This window comes from Seriola aureovittata, chromosome 3, assembly GCF_021018895.1.
Source record: "Seriola aureovittata isolate HTS-2021-v1 ecotype China chromosome 3, ASM2101889v1, whole genome shotgun sequence".
Lineage (NCBI taxonomy): Eukaryota > Metazoa > Chordata > Actinopteri > Carangiformes > Carangidae > Seriola > Seriola aureovittata.
The window spans coordinates 24,067,505-24,091,807 of record NC_079366.1 but is presented as its reverse complement, the minus strand read 5'-3'; the positions used below and the strand labels follow the sequence as shown (position 1 = coordinate 24,091,807).

General features: G+C 39.5%; 2 protein-coding genes across 23 annotated transcripts in view; both read right to left on the bottom strand.

Moving 5' to 3' along the window:
* Nucleotides 1-1,284: 1,284 nt before the first annotated feature.
* Nucleotides 1,285-16,038, bottom strand: LOC130166753 (PDZ and LIM domain protein 3-like). The gene is made up of 7 exons (XM_056372496.1): nt 15,857-16,038; nt 9,747-9,898; nt 8,608-8,692; nt 8,329-8,516; nt 6,849-6,976; nt 5,380-5,491; nt 1,285-4,540 (listed from the first exon to the last, which is right to left on the bottom strand). Exons 1-7 carry the CDS (start codon nt 15,947-15,949, stop codon nt 4,351-4,353), a joined length of 948 nt encoding a protein of 315 aa, XP_056228471.1. The 5' UTR covers nt 15,950-16,038; the 3' UTR covers nt 1,285-4,350.
* Nucleotides 16,039-19,011: 2,973 nt separating this feature from the next.
* The window catches only part of sorbs2a (sorbin and SH3 domain containing 2a), a 71,182-nt gene continuing 65,890 nt past the window's right edge, over nt 19,012-24,303 (bottom strand). For 20 of the 22 annotated variants that reach the window (XM_056372949.1, XM_056372955.1, XM_056372963.1 and 17 more), the window contains 5 exons: nt 23,302-23,808; nt 22,731-22,814; nt 22,360-22,397; nt 22,133-22,239; nt 19,012-20,792 (listed from right to left, as the gene is read on the bottom strand). In XM_056372949.1, coding sequence (XP_056228924.1) covers nt 20,731-20,792; nt 22,133-22,239; nt 22,360-22,397; nt 22,731-22,814; nt 23,302-23,808 — 798 coding nt within the window. In that variant the 3' untranslated portion in view covers nt 19,012-20,730. The remainder of the gene's footprint in view (nt 20,793-22,132; nt 22,240-22,359; nt 22,398-22,730; nt 22,815-23,301; nt 23,809-24,303) is intronic. The other 2 variants (XM_056372952.1, XM_056372966.1) reach the window with 2 other exon arrangements.

The window sequence follows — 24,303 nt, the reverse complement described above, 5'->3', positions numbered from 1 at the left end:
GAGCCGAGGGACTGGGATATTAGCTCTGCATCTCCATTTTTAGTAAGCTATTCATGGCGTATTCAGCACTAAATCAATAATTGTTTCTTTAACTGTGTGAGTAGCAGCTGCTGCCACAAAATGTGCCCTCAGGAGGATACTTGCTAATCAAGTAAAATGAACAATAGTTTTGAAACTAATTCAATTTATCCTGTTTGCTGATGGTCTTGTCTTTCGCCTTTCATAAGAGAAAGCACTTAAGCCACTCCGCATGATTCTCTCTCTGCGTTCCATCCATACACAAGTATTAATATTTAAGTAATGACTTTTCATATATGGAGTGAATATTGATTTTGTCGTTTAACTGTATGTCTATTGTGAAATAATGAAGTGCTGGTCGTGAATCACAGTGTGACAAGCATATTCATCAGTGATGGTTAACATACAGAGCGTAGAGTCCTTTTGGTTAATGGCGGCTCGTGGCCACTAGAGTCCATTTAAAGGGGATGTTGTTGCTATGCATAGTATTTATAAGGATACACTAATGCTGAATTGATTAGCTGTGTCAATCAGTTTCTCAATTAGGCAGCAAATTCAACCTGTTATCATGTATTAAGCAAAACTACCCAACTTTTACAGGCTTCTATTTTTCACATGTGGGTATTTGTTTGATCTATTTTTTTTAAAAAAATATATAATTTACAGTATTATAATTAGGATTTTGTTTGGACCGATGAACAGACAAAAACTGTACATTTTAAAGATGCGTTCATTATTAGCCAATAGGGGGCAGAAGAACTCTAAAACAAGCTGACAGACATGCAGCTCTGCCACAATGTCCTGTTAACAGTTGCTTACTCACACATCCAGCAGACATGGAGAAGTTTCAATGTTGTCATTTTTTTGGCCACCTGAAGAATGTAAAGTCGGCCCCTGGAAAAAAAAAAAATCTACTTTGTTTTCCTAACTTATTGACAACATTGTCCATCTTTTCTTTTTGTATTTTTCGGTGATACAGGAAGTGTGCAAAGCTTTTTGTTTGTTTGTAAATGGTAAATGCCTGAGGGGGTTAATGTGAGCTGCACCATGTCCTTGGTGTGTTTGTATTAGCAAACTCACTTGATTTTATGTAATTGTAATTTTATTTTTCTTAAATGAATGCTTTAACACATCACTTTGGGTTCTGGTAACTTGTGAAGGGGATTAGTTATTTGCCCCCCCCTTTTCTTTTTCTTTTATTGCTTTTGTATTTTTGTTTTTATATTTTAAAATCTGTTTAAAAAAAAAAAAAAAAGGAGACTCACCAAGAGTCAAAATGATCTTTATATTCAGCATTAGTCTGAACTCACCATATACATGTATACAATAAATACCTGGTACAGACTGTAGACATTTCCTGACCTCAAAACATACAACTCAATACCTCAGTGTGACTGCACTTTGTTCTGTTGTCGGATGGTGAAAGAGCTGAAGAACGATGCTGTAGCTCCCTCCAGTGTCTCACTAGGATCTTACCATTCTTCTAATTGTCATATTCACAGTGGACTGAATTAATTATAGTAATGATTCCTCTGTTTATAGGATTAATCCTATTATTTAATATTATCATCTATATCCAACGTTGAATCGCTGGATACACAGTCACTGGAGACATGTATGGTAACTGGCAGAAGGTTGATTTTTCATCACTGTATAATAATATCATATGGATTTTCTCTGACTGTTTGAACACTTCATTGCAGATGCTTGTATTGGCTACTACCCTGATGCAATGTTTTTCAATGACTGTACCATAACATCAAATAGAAACACGCTGATTTTGTGGATCATTGCTCTCGGTTTCAACCTCACATATTGAAAACTGGAATTTGATCATTTCTGGACTTTAGAATAAAGTTGTGTAGTGAAAAACGGAAACGTGTGTGAGTAATGATGGACCCATTCACCTTTTGTTCCTCGGCCTAAGCAGACTCAGTTGTGTAACTGTCTGTAGCAGGGACATTTTATCCCTACGGCCCTTCCTTTATACACCGTTTAATTAAAGTTATGAAAGGGTGAATGATCAAGCCAACATTTAATTCAAACTGGAACTTTAAAGTATGTTATGCCATTTCAATTTAGATTCTTGTTTCAATTGTTTAATGGATGCTGTTCAATTTTTATTTTTTTTAATTCTTTTTAAACAGTAAAAATTACAGGACCTTCTGTCGGAAGCTAGTCTTTTACCAAGGACTACAAATCAATACTGGTGTTACTAGGAGGTATATTACATCAGCCAGTACTCTCTCTTATCTCTTACCTTGACATGACTGGCTTGATCAGGGCTCCAATGTTCAGAAATGTGTGTGCTGGGACTCCAGTATTGGTCTAATACATTGCTGTGTGTGGTGTCTCTGTGGCAGCTGGCCAGTACTGATGTTGTTTCCTTTAAAAAGAACGGATGACTAACTACACACACACACACACATTTTTCAACTGTATTTACTCACTCAGTAAAGGCGACCTGTTTGGACCTGTTGGACAAATTGATTGTCAGTTGCTCTACAAACACACCGGATATACCCAGAAACACACACCCCCCCCCCAGTGTTTGCATGTTGGACCTCAGATGAACCACTTCAGTCTCCCACACCCACACAGGTGTTTGCACTTGTGGTGCTGATTAGGCCGCTGCTCAGGTAGAAGGTGGGCTGAGTCACTGTGGTCTTACCATCCACAATAAGTGAAAACACCTGTGTGGGTCCACTATGGGTGTGCAGGGCCCTTATATCCAGCACAAGAAAATGGATGTAACAGACCGAATGTATTCAGCTTTTTTGTGATTTGCTGTATATTGGAAGTATTTTACAGGAAAAATAATGTAACTGTTCATCCAAAAAAAATCCTTTAAAAATGTTGTGTAGTGTTAAAAAGTTGACCACAAGCTTTACTTTTCACAGCTGACATTTTGAGCACAGGTGTTATAAGAACATTAAGGATGGATCTCACTCAAATCCCAGTAAAGCATGACAATGCGTGTGGGAATGAGCCAGCATGCACAATACCAGGATCCTAAAAACTGAAGCAGCTAAACTGAATTCAGCCATCGTTGATTTTAGTATGAATCTGTACTTGTCCTACTGTGATGTATCAAAATGCCTTCTGGCTAAAAAGGCTAATGGTCACAGTTTTGTTGTGTTGGATCAAATGCATCAAAACATCCTTGGAAACAGCATAATATACACTTGGAATTTCAGCATGTCCCAAACACACATTTCAGCCAAGATAAGCCTTTATATGGATAAATAAGCTTGCACAGCTGAACTTCACAAACAAATAATAACACAGTTTTGAAGCTAGTGAAACTGTCAACACTCAACAGCCACATTCCTGGCCTCCAGTAGGTGCATGTCTCATATTAAACAAGACTAAACAGTCTACAGTTGTGCTAGCAGCTCTGTGAGGCTGTACGTACTGACTCTAGTGTCTAAAACTCCTCAATATGAAACCGCTAACATGCTCATCTTAAGTATGTTTACCATGTTCACATCTTAGTTTAGTGTGTTCTTATGCTAATTTGCTAATTATCACTAAACACACAGTAGCCCACAGCTGGTGCTGATGGGAATGCTATAAGTGTTGAAATAGTATTTGACAAATTGAAATTATGACTTAATAATGGTGTTAGAAAACTTCTTCAGGGGAGACTGGACGCTACAGTGACTCAGTATCGGAAAGTGAAGAGACAGTCCAGGCAATCTAGCTAGCTAACCTAGCTGGTTAGCATGCAATCTTCAGTACAACTGATAAAATTTAACAAGGGGGTTGCTTTCCACCTCTGGAGACAGCTCTTGGAAAGTAAAGTAATGAAGTTTGATGCCGAACTCACAACATTTCTTCTAGACTGATAAGTAAACAGTATGTTAATGCTAATGTTGGCTATGTAGCAATAGCAAAACTTACAAATAGCTCCTTTTAAGGGGGGTGCTTTTCGTCTCAAGACTCCACATACACATCATCTTACACTATGAACAGGGGGTCTTTATTGGAAAGACATCAAATTGTGAGAAACTGGCAAGAAATAAAGTGGCATGTTTTGCAGTCCCTTCTGCTGGGCTCTTTAAACAACACGTCTGTTAGATTATCACCTGCGAAATGTTCCTACACAGAAATGCCTTACAGGTCAACACAGCATACGGTTATGTTCAGAGAAAAGTGTATTCTTGCTGAAATGTTATTGCACACAGACAACTTCAAAGTGCATATGATCACTTAAACAGACGTAGGACATAGGAGTGTGTGCTGAAGTGTGTGTCTGTTTGTGTGTGTGTGTGTGTGTGTGTGTGTGCCTGCATGTGTAAGTGCTTGTGTCTGTGCTTGTCGGAGGGGAATCTATGCAGATGGATAAGTTGTGATGAGGTCATGTCCCTCCGGTGGTCTCATTCTGGCCCGAGCGTGAGTCTCACAGTACAGCTGCCCCTCCACGAAGAAATAGCCCTTCTGTTTGAGGTTGACGTCACAGTCGGAGCAAACAAAGCAGCCAGGGTGACGATATTTGTCCCGTGCTTTCACCACTGTGCCACTGTATCATAGAAAGCAGAGACAGGGAGATGTTAAGAGGAATGTATGTATGGAAAGTTATGTGAACCACCAGTTACCACAAGTTAGTAACTTTGGTGTATGAGCTCTAAAATGTGCAAAGACATTGGATCAACAAAATCAGGACCACCTGCTGTATTGTCTTTTTTACTGACAACCTTGCAATAAAACAACACCAGGCCAAACAGGAGTCATTTCACCTTTGGCATCACAGTTCAGACATGTGCTGTGTCGCACCTCCAACCACACTCAGTGATATCACGGAGTACTGACACACACAAACTAGATCTCAAAAACAAGGACGCTGAGATGAATAGATGGAAAGCAATGAATAGTCTGCACCAACTTTCACTGGTTGTCTCATTTTACTACAAACAAAAGCTGCCATAATGAAATTAAAAGTCTACAAAAAAACAGATTTCTTTAACATGATGATGCACGAAGACTGAATTGGGTAATTGTATCCACAACACTTACATTAGTTACATTTGGAAAGGTGAATTTCATACTCATAAATTTTTCTGATGGTTTTTTTCCCTTCATCTTGTATTTTTAACATCTGTCCTGAAAAATTATAAAAAATAACAAAAAAAAAGGTAATAAATAACTAAATTAACTAATTAACTAACTAAAAGCAGCAATAAACACTACTTTATTAGGCTTATAATGTAATGTTCAAATTATGTAGGCTGCAGAATGTTCAGACAAGCTATACATAGTTTGTAGTGCATTTTTTTTGTAATTTTCTCTCATCCTTTGTTTGGATTGATTCATGCAGGGTCTGAATGTAAATCACAGATGATTTGCTCTATTTTTACTCACACAATCCCATTCCCACACTTGTCGCAGACGGGCAGTTTCTGCAGGTTTCCTGTGGGCGGAGTCGGTTTGGTCATGGGGGCTTTTACTGTCCTGGTCACAATGGGACGAGTGCCTGCCCACACGGGAGAGAAAACACTCAACCAGACAACTCTGTACTCATACATGATTAGAGCACATGAATATAAACAAACCACTTTAGAGAAAGGAGGCAGGGACGCTTGTGTCCACTTGAATCCTAAATTACATTTCCTTTTGGGTTACAAGGGTTCAGCTCAATCAGAATACATTTTTACTTCTCAATGAATAAAGGAAAACACGAGTGCTTTTGTAATGATGTATTGTATACGCCACTCCTCAAATAATGAGGGGAACACATGTGTCATAATAACATATTGTGTAGCTTTAAATGTACAAGTTATGAGACTGGTTCGTCATTCAGTGTCTATTGTAATCTATGTAATATTTCTTTGTTCCCTGTATAATAATGAATATTCCCCTGAACTGTTCCTCATGTGTGTATAGGAGGTAAAAATATAGGTTACTGTGGAGAAAACTGCCTGTTGTTATCAGACTCCGATGTCAAAATGTTGGTTCTTAAAAAGCTCTAACTACAGCTGCGTGCTCCAGCCCTAATTACCCAAGAATGTAATGCAATATAATTGAACTGAATCCTTTGATACAAAAATCTTATTCCTGACACATCTCATAAAGATAAAATTGCAGTCGCATCACAAACTTGTGTAAAATTAAATATTCAGGTGTGAATAATCAACAAAGTTAAAAAAAGACATCTTTAGGTATTATTTTATTAAGTGTTTAACACACGCCTACTCTGTTTGAAATAATCTGAAGTAATCACATCTCTTACTTCTCCAAAAGTCGCAACACCACAGTGTATAAATATCCTGTTACAAGAAAAAGTCCAAGTATAGAAGTATTATCATCAAAATATATCTTTACTTGTACCTAAAGTGCTCATTACGCAGAATAGCCCACACCTGAACAATAAATATTGTATAAATATTGCAGCTGGTAAAGGTGTTAGCTTATACACTTTGAGCTGGACATGTCTTTGAATAAAAGTTGCTATAAGGGTCTTTAAAAGGAAACATATATGATTGGTGAATGTGACATCACAGTTTTCCTGACCCCCGCCCATTACGAACATGAGAAGAGCTCAGAGAAAAGACATACAGAAACTGTATTTATGTGATATAATCAAACTTCTTCGAACTTCCTAACAGATTTTTCTTTTTCACATAGCACCCTGCAGCTTGTAGGAAGAGGCTGAATGAGGAAATAAAATAAATAAATAAAAAACATCTGTATGCGTCTCTAAGGTGAAATTTTGTGTCTGTTTAGTATTTCAGACTGTCAGCCTCCTCTACTATACTGGATGATTTCAACATGTGAAATGTTTTTGTGTTGTGGCGGAAATATATTGTCTGGGAGGAAGAGGAAGAGCTCACCATCACTGTCAATAAAATCCTGCAGGGCTTTGAAGGAGCCAGACTGTCGAGGCTCCTGGGGCTCCTCCTGGTCTTTCTGCAACATCCGGTACACATCAGAATCCTCGATGCTGGTCAGAGTCCTGGGGCTGTGCAGTGCAGTCACACATCACACACGCACGCACACACGCACACACAAACACACAAACACACCATATGACTGTTTTTCCCCAGACCACACAAATTTCATGAAGAGGCATTGGACTCTTAACTGCATTATATTTTCTTTTCTTTTCTTTTTTTTTATGAAATAAGAATGGATGTTGGTGAATGAACAAGTTTGGCAGAGATCCACAACGTGTCTTTTCCATGCACATCGTAATAGCTTGTATCATAATTCTGTTTAAAATAATTCCATCTTGTGTGCTGATAATAACGGTCGTGATTACATTACAACATTGATGTAAATCAGCCTAAACTAGCGGAGAGTCGATGTTGCATCGGTTGCCATGACCCAGGTTTAGATGTGATTTACGTCTTATTCAGAGGTTGTGGTTAAGCCATGGAAAGGCTCATTCCTGTGTGCTGTGGTAATATATTCTCAGTGTGACAAACCATATATCAAGTAGCCTAATGAAATCCACATGACTGCATGAAGGCTGACACACTGCAGTACATCTGTGGCCGCATAAGGCTATTCAGCTGACACCTTCAGACAAACTGGGTGACAGAGTGGCATTCAGGAGGTGAGTCACGTAAAGAGCAGGTGGACTAAAAGTCAATGTAACAAGAGCATGGCAGAAAAAAACTGAAGGCTAGAGGGGAACAGAAATCATAGAAGGAACAAACTCCACAGCTACATTATACATATACATACTGTCCTGTATATGAGGCTTTCATTTTTTCTTTGCTTGGCCTGAGGGTGGCATTAGAGGGAACGACTTTTCATAAAGAATCAAATTATTATTAAATAATAATGAAATAATGAAAATAATCATCAGTTGCAGCCCTAAGGCTAACTAGCATGGCAGTAGACTAACACTGGATGAAAGGTAAAGAGACACACAAAGGTCATTATGACTTATGCTCAGGTGACCATGGATTCACCAAGACAAGAAGATATCATGTCATATCAGACAGAAGATATACTGATATGGTTGATTGACAAGTTAAAATTTTAAATGGACATACTGGCAGAAATTATGATAAGACAAAGTTTCAAATTTCACCTTGTTTGTGACGCTCATCGTGTGACCTGCTGATTGAAATGTGGCCACAATTGCAAAATCATTGTACAACCCAGTGATATTCACAGAATATATCAGTACCCAATTTTATGGCTGCCTGGCCAGTAGCTGTCAGGTTAAGGTACGTCACGCTGTCCCAGATACAGATGGATGATCTGATGTGCAGGCTAAACAACTCTTAGTTAGTTTCTGTGCTGTGGGTTTTATTTTTTAAAGAACCTGACACGCCATGATTGACAGCAGTGATCACTCACCTCTCAGGCTTCTGCGGGACAATGCCTCGGATCTGGCCCTCCATGGCGTCCTGGATATTGCCTGAGGAGTACAGGCCTATAGGAGTATTGTAGGCCGTACTGACCACCTGACGCTTATCATCGATGTTCGCTGCCGCAACAAAGGGCTGAGCTTTCCGGTTGTGTCCGGTGCCAATAGGTTTATACTCCTGAACACATAAGAAGGGAACAAGAACAGCACTGAGACAACATGAGATGAAGACGTGAAACTGAATTCATTTCTCAGACACTTTTACAAACCTGTTGTTCTGCTTCTAGGTTGAGTTTAAATGGGTGAGCTCTGCCTTCCTCCACAACACGAGGGGACCACAGTCTTGAATCATTCCTGAGAATTAAACACAGATCCTGGTCAGAAGTTCAACTCAACCTGAATGATGAACTGTTGAATAACTCTTTTTTGAATCTGTGTGTGTATGTGTGTGTGAGTCTATAATCCCAACTCATAAAACATCAACACTGAGGTTTAAATTTATGCTGACATCTCTGGTCTTTTCGGTCATGCCGTTAGTTCCTATTTTATTATTTCATAAGCGTGTCCAAACTGAAAAAGTGACAAAATGAAGCCAAATTCATAGTCATACCAAAGTCACTTGATTTTTGAATGTGTTTTTGAATATTTTATTGTCCCTTTAATAGAACCCACAGAAGAAATGTAAGCGCAAGCTAACAGCTGGAAAAGGATTAAACTAAGTGCAGATGGTGGAAGGAAAGCTCCAGGAAAACCTTAAAGGTTTCACTGACATTTGTGGTACAAGTCTTGCATCATTTTCAGTAAGTACAAAACAATAAAGTGCTCAAATGTCTTGCTTTAATATACAACAGAAGAAACTCTATACTGTTATGATTAGTATATGGTTCATATTATAAAGGAGTGGTTTCCGGGGGGGGGGGGGGGGGCAGACCCTTGCAAGGGGTCCAAAGAACAATGTGAGGCATTGTGAGATGACTGACTGATTTACTGGATGATTTAGGCTTTTAAAGGTCTTTGAAATTATTCAAATAAAATAATGAGAAAAAAAATTCTCTAGGTCACAACACCTAAACATACAGCTGGCCATAAGACATTATATGCCATTGTTCCTGTATCAGTACGTGTAGATAGAGTTTTGACACAGCTGCAGACACCAAGATGTGACCCGATGGACACAGTAAAAGGAACAACTGTCCAGTATGTAACCCAATACAACGCCATAACAATGGGCTTCAAATGCAACATAGACTTTAACCAACAGGTGCCTGACACAAAAACTGAACTATGAACTTTCATAAACTCTGTAATTATTGCACCGTTAATGTATTAGATTTCATTGTATTGTGCATGTGTTGATTTTACTGTGTCCATCAGTGTGCATGTGTGCTCATGTGTTTCTACATGCAACCTTTCAACTGTGAGACAGAGCTGACTGGTGGACTCCTTTATCTTGTTCTGGGCTTCACAGTGCAGCATGTCTGTGGCGGGGACTCCCTCGATGGCCAGGATGACGTCACCAGCGCACAAGTTGGCCATGGAAGCCTTACTGCCGGGGGTGATCTGGTAGAGAGCAGAGCAAAGGGGTGAACAAGGGACACGGTGAGAGGTATAAGGAGAGCAAATAAAGAGTGAACTGAAATGTCATCATAAGACGGTGTGAGAGGATGAAATCCCTCCAGTAGTTCCAGAGAATATATACAAACACTTGAGAGAGACTTTATGCTGTTTTCGCTTTAATTTGTCACCTGTGTGTATATTATGAAAGTCGAAAGTTCACTTTGTTTGCTTTTATTTCCCCCCTTTTATCACACTACTAAATATCACTATGTTTTTTAGCCATAGAAAAATAAATCCATAAATGAATCATTTCAGCATAATTACATTTTGAGTTCCAGCCACAAACAAAAATAAGCCTCGCTCAAATTCGACTGACAGCTATAACTGCTGGAGGTCATGAGAAGTTTGAGACCTAAACACTGGCTCATGGTGCAGAAAGATAATGAGTATATCAGTAAAGGTGGTGGGAATGAAATATGTTGCCTACGTTTGTTTTTCTTTTTCATATTAAAGTTATTCTCTAGTTTGTATAAAACTAAATGTATTTTAAACACATATACGCATACTAAGTATACATCCCAGTTACATATATCCTTTGTAATAACTTTTAAACCAGTATATATATTTATTCATACATACAAATTCAAAACAAACATGCACAAACAAATGTTGTTTGCAAATGTAGATTTTTTTTCAGTCAATAAGTTAATAAATTCTTTAATCTATACACTTAATGTCAGAGGTTTGTGTATTTCCATGTAAGTAGTTAAAGTTGTCAGGCAGTAACAGTATTGGGATGGAGGCAAAGATGTTGCATGGTTACTCCAAAAATTGCTGTAACTGCAGAGCATTTAATCAGTTTTTCACACACCTCTATAAATTAAACATTAGCAGCACGACCGGAGCTTATTTGAGAGACACTTTTGACGAGACTGAGCGGCCTAGACGGGTCAACACAAAACAAAAGCAACAACAGGAATGCAAATTATGTTGCTCACTTTCGTTGTGGCTTTTGCTTTCGTGTTGTTGATTTTGCATTTGTGTCGACCCGTCCGGGCCACCACACTAAACAGTTTGAATATGAATTTATTCTAATTTAACTTTCCTCCCAAATGTCACAAGGAAGCTCAGTTTTGAATTCTTCTTCCCATTGTTTATTTTTTTATTATTATTTTATGGAAGGGATCAGTGCAATGTGAAAAAATTTGGAAATTTACGGAAATGTTTTCTCTCTTTTGCTTTCTGGTCCTCTGTAAAAACCCATTCAAACAGCTCACCATCTACAGATGGTGCAGCCTCTGTGAAAAGTTTTGGTCTGCTCTCCATCACTGGCACGTCATTTCTTAGTACAGTGCTCAACGGCGAGGCCTCTTGTTCATGTTTCTCTTAGTTCGTCTTCACCTGGCCTAAATAAAAAACACAGACTCCACTAAATGGCCTGAATCTATATTTTCTTTCACCACATGCACTCTGCCAAACATGGGCCGCTCTCTGAGATGCAGCAGGAGTGTTCTTGTTACAGACCACTGGCATTGCCCTGCTTGGTATGCATGCATATAAACTGTCCGGCCTCCGTCATGGAGATAAAATAAACACGTGCTGCTTCCCAATAAGTGACAGCATCCAGATGGAATATGTATTCTGCTGGCCAGCAAGTGATCAAGATGAATAAGAACTCCCAGAAAGCCATCAAGGTCACAGGGAATACCTCAGGAGGCAGCTTCAAACCAAACCCAACATTCCCACTTACACTACACAGGGCATGACCTATGATCAGCCATATTGCATTACGGGACATAGGAAACTTTGCTACACTGGGATGTTACACAGAAATTTGAATTAGATCATCTGGCTATAAATAACTGTGGATGAAAGTGCTGAGGGGATGTCTCATGCCGCCAAAGAGGGAGCAGTAATTTACAGTGGAGCATTTGTTGAAGTGCTGCTGCCTGACTGTATGTTTTACTGCTCTGATGTCTGTTACCTGAATCTGTGCACAACTATGCTTTTTATTGGATTCTTTCATTTCAATGTAGCTCAGTTGTCTTGTCAAACATTCGCCTTTGTTTAAATTATAACCACCTTACCATCTTTTGCTTATTTCTTTGCCTGTCTCTTTCTTGCTTCCTTCTGTCCTTTGCTGCTACCTCTTGCCTTTGTTTCCTTCTCTTACTTTTTTCCTTCCTTTTACTTCTTCTATATAACAATCCTCAAAACTGAAGTAGGAACAAGAAAGCTAAATTCTTATTTCACTTAAGACACTTCGGTACGACTTTCTGATAATTGTTTGTTTTTTGAGTAAAACAAAATCGGATTTCACAATGAAAAAAGTGAGGAATTAAAAAGGGAAAGAAAGAATCCAGCTAGAGCAATAAACTACCCAAAAAGTACTGGGGAAACAAATCTGGCAGTTCCAAAATGTTTGCTGATGTAATAAGAAAGCATTGTATTTCAGCTATTTAGTAATGCAATTAAAGCTGCACTCATCATTATTTATGTTATTAATGTTGGATCAAATACTGTGAAAAAAAGGGGTCGTTCATTGTGACAAACCCACCAGAACCCAGAATTATCACCAAACTCGTTCCCATTAACTGTATAGGAGCATTGTGGCATCTTTTAGCTCTCTGTTTTGAATTTACAGCTGCAATTTCACTAACTTCACAGGCATCTGTCGTAAACCTTAAGTATGATAAATGCCTGATACCAAACAGCGGCCAGAAAAAGACTAGCTTGTGAACGTAGTGGAGCATTTAGCTTCAAAAGAGTCAGATATTCCCCACAGGAGATGGTGGAGACCAAACAGAGCTAAAATTAGAAATGAATAGATTTACATTCAGAGTGCCCAGAAACATAACTCCATATTTGCTGGATGTGCTCATATATGGTGATAACATGTTAATATTGTGTTCATAGCTTGATGCGCTGCCCCCAAGTGGCCATAAAAAATTTAAGTTGGGAAATGTTTGAGAGACAGATCTCAAGAGAAAGCTTAGATATCCTGAGTTCATCCCACACAAGCGAACAATGCTGGATCCTAAATCTCCCATAATGCAACTCAATTGCAGGTGGGTTTCCATCCACCTGTCAAAAAATTCAAAATATTACGTGAACCATTTTTATGCTTGGTTGAGGTGCAAAAGGTAGTGCATCGCTAAAAGTCTGGGCGAATAAATTATGGCGTACAAATTTGAGACAAAAGGTTTGAGACCACTCTCGCATTCATGAAGGTGTGACACAAACGTCTGCTTGAAGCCTCTGCTCCGCTGAAGGGAAGAAACACGATGGCAAACAACATCAGATTTGTGTGAAGTGATGAGGAGATTGTAGCGTTCCTGAAATGAGTACATGAAACAAACATAATTCCATATTTCCATCATGTTTTCCACATTGTTTTTCACTATTTCAGCTTTGACTGGAGCTCCTTTATTACGTCATCTTGTTGCGCTCTGTCTATTGATGTCTATTTACCTTTTTTTTTTTAAAGCAGACTTGAATTTGTAGCCTCCATGCTCGAGCCAGAATGGCTGTGATGACAAAGGTATTTTCTCAGACTTAACAAAGCTCCCCCGGAGCCACAGAAGAAACTATACAGCTGCTTTCACAGGCTCAGTAACGCCCCCATGACACGAGGATAAAGTAAACGGATCTTGAGGTGTACATTTTATGGAGTGGCCCTTTAAGGCTGCTGTCTGCTGAAGAAAAAGATGATAATCACTTGTGTTTACTTTCCTCAACCAGCTGGGAACACTGGCGGGTCATAGAGAGGAGGATGTTCCTGACCAAAAATGGCAGTGAAGGGAGACACTGGATTCACTTGTGCCTGAATGAAAGTCTGTGGGTTCACTGCAGCAACAGTCCCTTCCACTTGAATACGATACTAGTTGTTATTCAGGGTATATCAGATCAGCCTTTTCTTTAATACACATCTCTCTCACAAGTACATTCTGACACATGGGCTTCTTGTATTACTGCTCTCGTATGGTTTACTCTCCCGGATTCCTCTCTGCCTCTCCTTCCTCATCCATCCCAATCTTCTCTCATCACTGTTCTCATATGGAGCCACTGAGTGTCCACTAACACAACAGGTGTGAGGTTATTGGACAGAGCCACTGGTCGGAGCCTGAACTATACTTTTAGTCAGTACTTCCTGAGATCTTTCCCTAAATATAGATTTCACATAACCCCAACAGAGCGGGATTACTGGGTCTCCTCACATCTGATCCTGCATGTGGGACTCTGGGGACACGGCCCACAAATGAGTCTAAATGCTGATGAAGACGTCACTGTTTGTGTTCAGGATATTTGCTGTTGTGTTTTGTTGTGGTGAAGAAAAATAAGGAGTGACTCTGTGTTATAATTATTTCCATAGTCAAATAGGAATATCATTGATAAAAGGGAAAATATCATATTTATTCCACAATAGAAAACATACAGCACTGCTACTGTTATGTAATAATCTCCTAAAACAGCTCCGCTCACATTTGTTTTTGTTGTGCTTTTTTTCTTTTTTCCCTTTGCCTGTTTATTTATTGATCCTCTCTTCCTTCTTTCCTTTCATATTTTCAGTTTTGTTTTTGTTTCCCTCACTATTTGGACTGTCTACCTATGAATTCCATTAAGTGCCCAGGAAGTGTGAATAATAATACGACTAATGCCATGACTACAGGTAACAAAAGAAAAAAAAGAAAGAAAAGGGTGTTTTTTTCTGACTAGATATTGAAGCAACATTTCAACATCATGGAAAGTAAGCGTGTTCATTTGTGTGTCACTAAACCCAGATTTTACTGTACAGTAATAACTGTGATATCAAGCTCCTCATCTAACTCCTGCAAAAAAAAAAAAAAAAAGAAAAAGGAGGGGGAATAAACAAACCTCCCTAATGTCAAACTAGACCTTTAAATTGTCTAAATTCTTGCTGGTATTTCACTTTAATAACTACACACGATTCAGTTGTTTGTCGTACTTCATATCAACAGGAAATGCCATATTAGTTCCAGGAAACGATCCTTTTCATTCACAGATGAAGATAAAGTCTGATTCACTTCATCTCAATCGGCGGCCATGACCTTCTAAAACCGTTTGCCGGCTCCTCTTTAAATTAGATGAAGTATCTGTCTGATACATTTTTAGTTTTCTTTAATAAACCACAGTTAGGTTTTACTTCTATATATGTAATCTGTCACCTCCCAGCTCCACCTGTGCTGTCAGTTTATGAGGGTGATATGTTACATGATGCTATGGGTTGACCTACAGCTGAGGTTCACTATCTCCTGAACAGCTGCACTGTTATAATAGAAATATCACAACAGCATGTACAACATCATCATTACTGACAGATCCATTCTTCTGTGTTGACTCAGCTGTCAGCATGAAATCCCTGAGTTAAGCAAGTTTGTCCAAACATATAAAGTCGATTCTACATTCGGAAAATTCCACAGTTGCGTTTCTCTGTTTGTCCACATTCCATGTTTTTCATCAGGTTTTAGTCTGAATTGATTTACATGCTCTGCAGGACTGGAGTACAGTATTTTCCATGCTCCTAAATTCTCCACTCTGAGATCCACTCAGTGAAACATGCGTATATGTGTGTGTGTGTGTGTGTGTGTGTGTGTGTGCACATGTCAGAGTACAATGTAAGTTGCTATTTGTATCTAAGCCTCTTGCATTTACTGTGGCACAGGTGCAGACCCCATACCACAGACTCTTTCTCGAATGAACCCTCCTGGAAGTGCAACGTTGACACTGAACCAAAGACTAACACCTCTGGACTGTTCCACAACAGTTTAAAATCACATTCATGTTCACACTGTTTGACGTTTGGCTGAAGTTACAACAGTAGAAACAGTGTCAAACAAACATTTTGCCCAGACAACCCAAAATATGTCAAGTCAAATGGTTTTGTTTTGATCTAGAGGAAAACTGATTTTGCAAACTGAATTCTTTCTTTCACTCACTCACCCTGGAGATGGTCAGAGGCTGGTTGAAGTCCTTTCCTCCCATCAGGCGAAACCCCCAGGGGGCCGGACCGTTCAACACGACATTGAGTGGCATGACCCTTTAATGTCTCCGCCGCTGTTAGATAACAACAGCACGGACAGTGAACTGCACACTGAGGGTGAACACAGTGAAAGAGCAGAGGACTATGAAAGTGATGGAGATTTTGAACCATGTTGGGGGAGGAGGGGTGCAGGGGGAGGAGAATGGACAGACCCCACCCCAGCAGTGAAGTAATTTGTCAGATTTTGGGACCTGACTCTTAGTGTGTGTCCCACCAGCACTTGCTCGCCAGTTTTCCAATTTCTGTGAAGCCCTTTTTTTTTTTTTTTTTTTTTTATTTCTTTTTTTCTCTCGCACTACTTCTCTCTATAAATAGAAGCCAGTATTTTGTCGCGCGAATCAAGTGCAACTCAAGCTTCAGTTGTCTTACTCACAACCAGATTTGGACAGCGCACTGCAAGTAGGTATGTGGACACTTGTAGACAGTGAGGATGTAAACCAGCTTCTCATCCCCGGGCAGCTCGGAGCCTGGCTGGCCTCCTCTTTGCTCTGGTTGACGGGTCTTGTTGCTCCTGTCCTTATTTGGTCTGGAGGCGCAGCTCCACTCGGAGGCCTTGGAGGTCCCACTTGCACATTCCAACCACTATTGATCTGGATGGGTCCCAGCACTCCCCCTCCTGAGTTTGTTAACAATCCAGTTTCATTTTGAGTTGGACCTTTCACCACATCATATGTCCTTCTCTTTGCCACAAACTAGATCTGTCATAAGTTATTTTTCATCTACCATCCTACAAAAAAAAAAAACATATTTATTCTGCTCTTTGTTTATTATTAGTGTTTTTCTTCCAGCCAGCTCGGGATTATTCTTCCTGCTTGCTACATTCCCTTCATGTCTGCATAATATCCAAAATTATAAAAACACCAAATGGACTTCATGGGGCTACTAGATCACTGTCAGCAAACTGTGAGTAAGGCATGTTAATCTCAGTCAGCACTGACAGGCTCTTGCTCTAAGTAAGGCGAGTTTCCATCGAGCGAAAGAAACAAAGTTCCAGTTCAAACAGTTCAAACTAAAAACTGCACCACGAGATCCATCATCTGCATACAGCTCTGAAAATCTTATCCTGTGCTTCTGTGTGTTTAAGAGTGGACCAGCTTCATGGTTTGTTTCTGCGGTTACCATGACGATGTGCGCAGCGCCTTGACAAATAAGGGAAGTTGATGATGAAGCACTCATACGCCAGGATTTCTCTCTCTGAACAGAAACAATAAAGTCTGAATGAATTCATGCACTTGTTCACTAACTCGTGAACAAAAGCATGTGAGGATACATATTTATCATACGTGTATATGTGTATGTGTGGTTTCCCCATGTGCATGTTTTAGTTGATAAACCTGCAGAAGAGACAGTATTGTGGAAGGTCATTAAAGATCAGTAGTTAAACTTTTACATAACACAGACCACCGTCTATTTGAGGATTTCCCACATGCAAGGGTATCATCATAATCCAAAAACTCAAAACTTATTTCTGGTTTACAGTCTTTTAAAGTTAAGTCAGGTCTGATTCAGCAGAGATTCAGAATCTGTAAACATATTTAACATTAAATTCTGTGTCCAGTTAAACCTTCAGGGAATAAATTAACACTAAGATGAGCAGCAGAGTTTTACCTGTAACCACACCCACCGGTGATGTCACAGTTTATGGAGTACACGTCTACATCAGTGCTGAAAGCTGAGAAGTTGAAGGACTACCTTTTGTTATCTTCAACAAATCCCGCTAAACAAGTATTCGCCTAGCCATGGCTTATTTCTCTCTACACTGTTGCACCATGTTCCTTCATTACTATGAACATGGACACTAGTTTATTTTGAGTCAATCCCACACACACACACACACACACACACCCTAAATACTGCCATAAAAAAAGCCCTCATACTCGTGTGCACCAAATGTGTAGCAGGTGCACGATTAAAAGCTACAGTGTGCAAATGTCAGAAAACTACTAATACATTTTTATTTAAAAAAAAAACCAAACAAACAAAACATATTTGTGACCTGTTATCAAGGTTATACATCATCAGGAGGATGAAATGGACTTGGAGCTGATTAGAGTAGGGAAGTCTGAAAGCACTGAGAGATGGAACTGCTGGTAAGGAAACGTATATAATGAGCTTTATCCTTTTCATCCACTGGAGGTCAGCAAAAGCAAGGTTTTCAGCTGCTGTCAGGTTGTCCTTAACGTAACAGCTGAACAGCCTTTTTTCTGGAGTGTTTTGAAACCTGCATTTGTTTACATCAGCTTGGGGTCTTCTTCCCATTTAATTGGCACATTCCCGCCACCAACTGTGGATATGTGGGTGTGAAATAGAGGCACGTGAATGTGTGTCACCAAACCTCGGTGCTTAGAGAAGAATAGGAGGAAAAGGGTCAAAAACACGGCACGGTACCTTTAAACTTTATGCGATTTCCTTTTCAGTCATCTGCAAACAAAGTTGTCTTATCTGTTCAGCTGAAAGGAGAAAAAAAGTATTGGAAATATTTCATCTACCAGCTGGATTTTATTAGCAATACAGCCCCATAAAATCATCCAACAAATGCTAAGATATTGTAGAAATACTTAGGTCCAAGAGTGTGCATTGAATTTGATATTAACATGAATAACATATAAGATTTACATTTTCAATTACATGTATAAACATATCAGGAGCCAAATTAATGTGTTCAGTCCAAATCTGTTCCTATTGTTGTATCAAAGACTTACTGAATGTTTTAGCTCTGTAGAGTTTATGTGCACACTGTCACACACCTTCCTGATGTTTTCTAGACTACATATGCATAAATGAATTTTTTGCATCACAGAAGAGGTTTACATATACATGGCTATTAAATAAGTGAGTTGGATGTAAGGCAGCAATCACCAACTCTACTCAATCTACCTACAGTAACTTCAGTTTAAATATGTCACTGACTCCTAAAACAACAAATAACTGGAGAGAGAGAGAGAGAGAGAGAGAAAAAAAGACCTATGTGCCTGACTATAACAGCTGTCAAAAAAGTGGAAATTAGCACCACTGATGACGAAAACGTGAAGAAAGAAGGAGAGGAAACCAAATGTGATGGTGGGTGAGAAAAAGCCGACTTTATAAAGCAAGTGGATGTTGGCCATTTTACAGCTCTCATACAAAAGGCTTACAAAAACACCACAGACACACACACACACAAAGTGTTCTCACGCCATCTGAAATAGTGGATGACAGGGGGTGACATGAAGGACAATGAATGATAAAAACAAAATATATTTTAAGGTGCTTTAACATTTGTTTTGTTGTCAGTGTTCATCCTTTGTGAAACACAAAATGAGAAAAAAAAAAAGAAGATCATATTCATTGAGCATGACGAGCTAAGATGGAAAATGCAGATAATTCCAAATAGTATATAAACACATGAACAGTGACACACTACCTATTCACTCTGACAACAGGGTTAAAAGAAGCCACCAAAGTCAAGTGGAAAAACTTACACGACTGAAGTTTTTGATCAAATCCTGTCTCATCCTGTATCTGACTTAAATAAATTCAACATAACACAACATGACATCTGGTAATTCCAAATAGCCCATCAACTCTCATGTTATTCCTCAGTCTCAGCACTTATCTGGACAATGATACTTGACAATAAAATAACAATCCATTCAAATGTGAGTTTGCTGCTGTTAGAATGTGTTAAAAAGCAACATGTTTTTCCATCCTTCCTAAAATAATCTTATCACATAGTGTGACCAGCGTTTGCCCTCTAATAAATATAATACCTAAAAGGTTGTTTACCTTTTTGCATACACTTCCCACACTTGACCAATATCCCCAAAAAGCCCCAAATGTCATAGTAACGTCTAGTGTACAAAATCTGAAGTGAAATCTGAAATAAAACAAACACAAATTTGTGTTAAAATTTTGTTAAAGTGCATCAATTCTAGTGTGAAGATGAAGAACAAGTTGAAAATATTGGTGTTTTCTAATCTTATACTTATGTATACTAATGTATTAGGTTTAGACAGCAAGTAGAACAGTGTCATTAATATTTCTTCCACTTCCTCATTTGCAATGTTTGAAATAACTGCTCGATTATGAATCATAATATTCCTAAATTCTTACCAACCGATCAATACATTGGGTAACACATAACATTGATACATGCACAGTCTGTTCCACATGTAACTATGGGAAGGAACTCCTTTTACCTGACATACAACACAGTTCATACAACAGGCCTGCTGACAAAATACTGTTTGTGCAGCTCTCTCTGCACCGAATGTCTGTGAATGTTTGTAATTGAACACTGAAATGAAATGTAACAAGTTTTAAGTTACAGATACTGCCGGAAAATACAAGAAAAAGGTGATGGTGGTGATCTTACTGCCCTTAAACAGTTGAAACCTAGAGAAAAGCATCACTGCCTTGCACTGTCCACTATCAATGAGCGTTTGCAAAGTTCCTTTAATGTCATTCCATCACTGTCAAAAGTTAAAGGTCACTGACTGGAGCACAAAGTTTGGGTTCTCCATGATAGAAAAATAAGGATAAAAAGATAACGTTTAAAAAAACAACATCATTTTATAGAAGTCTTCCATTAAAGATGGCTAGTTAGAGCTAAATGTTCTGTCTGTGTGAAGCTGACGAGCCACACATAACACTCAAACACATAAATGTGCGACAGGTCCCTGTGGACCACTGTTAGAGGGGGGCGGGGGGGTGGGGTCCTGCAGGTGCTGTGCCGAGGGGCGATGAACGTGTCACGGAAAGGGGGCGGGGCCTGGGGCGGAGTCTGGAATCATCATTATAGCTGCTTCACGTAGTTTCCTGGGAAGGTTCCAAACAACTTGTTCCTTCGAGAGGTCCCTTCAGAGACAAAGAGAGATAGGGGGTGAGATGGACAGTGCTTTAAACGCTGGCTGATACCTGGCAGTAGCAGTATCTGTCACTAACTCTATTCCAGCTCACTGCAGTCTGGAAATCAGGCTGCAATGAGTTGGAATCACACTCAAAATGAAACACTTGAAAACATTTTTACAGGGTAAAGTTTACTGTAGAAGAATGTAAAGGTTAGGATGACCAAGAGTCCCGGGGTTATCAAACTGAAACTGTGCTCAGCTGCGAGGGATCATGTTCTCTTCTTCAAAGACAGTCATGTTAACAAAAGGGTGGTGGGACCACACTGCCATCTAGTGGTCTCTGTGGATATCTGCAAAATACTTCTCTATCAGAGCCAACTGCACCCACACCACAAACCCTGTAAATAAACAGTATCAATTTGACCAGTGTACTTTACTGTAAATGTAGTTTCATGCATCATACTTAAATAAAACAATGCAAAAATACTCCAAAGACATTTCAAATTTTACTTAACTGCATTAGTGTTGTCAACCAAATATATCAAGTATCAAAAGTACCCATTCCATAGACAACAGCCCCTGTGGTTCATATATAATTACATATTACATTATTGATTGTTAATACTGATGCAACAATATAAGTAGCATTTCACCGTCACAGCTGGGTGAGGTGGAGCTACTTTTATCTACTTTATGTAGAGTTTGAGTTCAGTTTGGTGGTTCAGGTAAATCTGAGGGGTTGTATGATAATTAAAGGCGTAGGGAAGAAAACAAAGTTAGGCTTCACAAACCTAGTTTCATTTATTGGACCCTTCTCCATTCTTTGCTTTTCTTTTGAAATATTTTTACTTCTTTCCACTTCAAACATTTTCTCAATTTAAATAAAAGAATCTATGATGTTTGGTGGAACTGCTAACAACTGGAATTACAAGCACTCACGTACTGTAAAACTGTGCAGTGCAGCACTTGATTATTTTGTTACTGTTGTCTACCTCTGGTTATACGTTTATGTTTGCTTGCTGTGTTGTATTTGTGTCTTCCTATACATTTATTCTATGCACAGTGTGTAAGTACTGTATATTGACAGCTACAAATCCCTTGTATGTGTCATTTTCATTGCATCTGCGGCACCTTCTTGTTTATAGGAGATGTCTGCAGAAGAGACATTCATTTACGTACCTCTTCTCTGCAGGTCCGTCATGTATGTGTTAGCACATTTTGATGTTAACAGTGAAGATAATGTTTTAAGATATGCAGTAGCAGTAACTGAAAGATTTTTCTGACAGGCAAAAAACAAGCCTCCATTTTTAATTAACAAGTCCAAGTTGATGTATTCCCTCCTCTTACCAACAAACCAGCCATCATCACACTTCTCCATCACGTCAACAATGTCTCCCTCCCTCAGCTCCAGCTCGTCCTCGTTGCGAGGCATGTAGTTGTACAGGGCCTGGTATCTGTGTTGGAAAAAACTGACTGTGAGCTGAGGTCCATGACTCTTTATCTACATACTTCACATCTGCTGAGAGGAAACTTTAAGGATAATCGTGGTATTAATGATTACAAATATCACTTACGGGTCTCCTCCACCATGGAGTGCATCCTGTACTAATCGCTGAGTCAGAGAGAGAGAGAGAGAGAGAAAGAGAGAAACACAGACAGACAGTAAATCAAACTGTGGCATTTATGGAGCTGTAGTTTAGGATTTTAGTTTAGGATTGAGGATTGTGAACAGAAACACTTGTGCGATATTCTTACTCGTTCTACAAGTTCTCCTTCTCAGTATGGAAACTTACACTGTATTTAGAAAAACAATGTACTTCAGCATGCACGTTACAGAATATGTGATGATCAGTCATGAATGATATGGTTATCTCTGAATATTGCCTCCCTGCACAGAGACAAGAGTACAGCAAGAGCGTGGTTGAGTGAAGACATGCCCCCCTACCCTTCGACCTCTAATGGGTGACAGATAGGACCTCCGGGACAAGATGGGGCTACGAGGAGGTTTACCACCAACAACTGGATCCTGCTTAACAGGCAGAAAGACCAGAAGCAACACATCTATAATGTTCAACAGCAACCAAGTCAGCAACGTTTAACTATGAGCTGGACACACGCACTGAAGGCTAATGACATGCTGCAAAACATCATCCGGCAACACGATGATGCCAATGAAAATCCTCCTGGCCACACAAGCACTATAACCAACACGAGCTACACACACTAATTCAAGAATATTCTCCGGCCAAAATTATCACAGAGCAGTTCATGTTAGTGTGCACTGAATGTTAGTGTACAAAACACACGGTAGTCTCAGTTAGGGTTGCAACTAATCATTATTTCAATATTGATAAATCTGTAAATATATTTTGATTAATTGTTTAGTTTATAAACAGTCTGTAAAATACAAAAAAAATGCCCCTTACAGTTTCTCAGATAACGAAGGGTATTATCAGGTTTTTGTCACCACAAATGTGATCAACATCAATGCCATCATCTCCACATTCTAGCTTTACCTTCACCTTGGAAGACCTATGTCCTGGATGGGGTACAGTGGGGGGAGTCGGGGGAGAGCGAGGAGTAGTGAGGGGAGGAGAGGCGGGTTCAGGGGGAGACAGGGTGGGAAAGGGACAAGGCGACTGTGAGTCGGGGGAGGATGCGAGCGGACCAGAAGGACAGGGAGAGCTTGATGGCTGAGAGACAGAGCGCTGTGGGAGAACGTTTGGGGAGGGGTGAGAGGAGTGGAGGGGAGGTGGTGAGGCAGGTGGAGGGGGAGAGACTTGAGGCAGGGGTGATGTTGTGAGGTGAGGAAGGGATGGGGGCCGAGGGGAGCAAGGGGGAGATGGAGGGGTGGTGTTTGGATCATGCTGTTGTGAGCGTGGGGAAGAAGACGAAGGAGAAGGAAAAGAAGAGGTAGAAGAAGAAGAAGCAGGGGGAGGTGTGGAGGTCAGAGGAGGTGGTGTGCAGGGTGAGGAGAAGCCGGGGTGAGAAAGTCGTGTCAGGGTGGAAGGAGAGACATCAGCCTATGGAGGCAATGACAAACACATCAGTAGTGAAGCTGAAACACATGATGCTAAATCCTTTAATGCTGTCATGGCTGTATTCAACTAAAGCCCAGAGAGGACGTGGAGGAAAAGATTTTAGACGGAAAATTAAATAAACGCACACATTGAGATATATATACACTATAAGAAAAAAAAAATCATAGTGTGTGATATTTAAAAATGAAATAAAATATCACAGTTGTACAGTATGACTTGAACAAAGTTTTCTTGCCTGTTAGTCCATAACCATCTATAGCAATAAATCAACTAGTGTTTTCATTAATCTTCTGAACAAAATTAGTTATCACTGCTCTCAGTACTTAACCATTTAACTTAACTATATTAACCTTAATCCAAATCCTACTCAATAGCTGCTCACTAAAGAGTTTCACTCTGCTCGAAGTCACTTTCACTGGTGTGGACGGGGGTAAAAATGCATTAATGGCTGAGTAACAATGATTTTTTGTTTGAGTG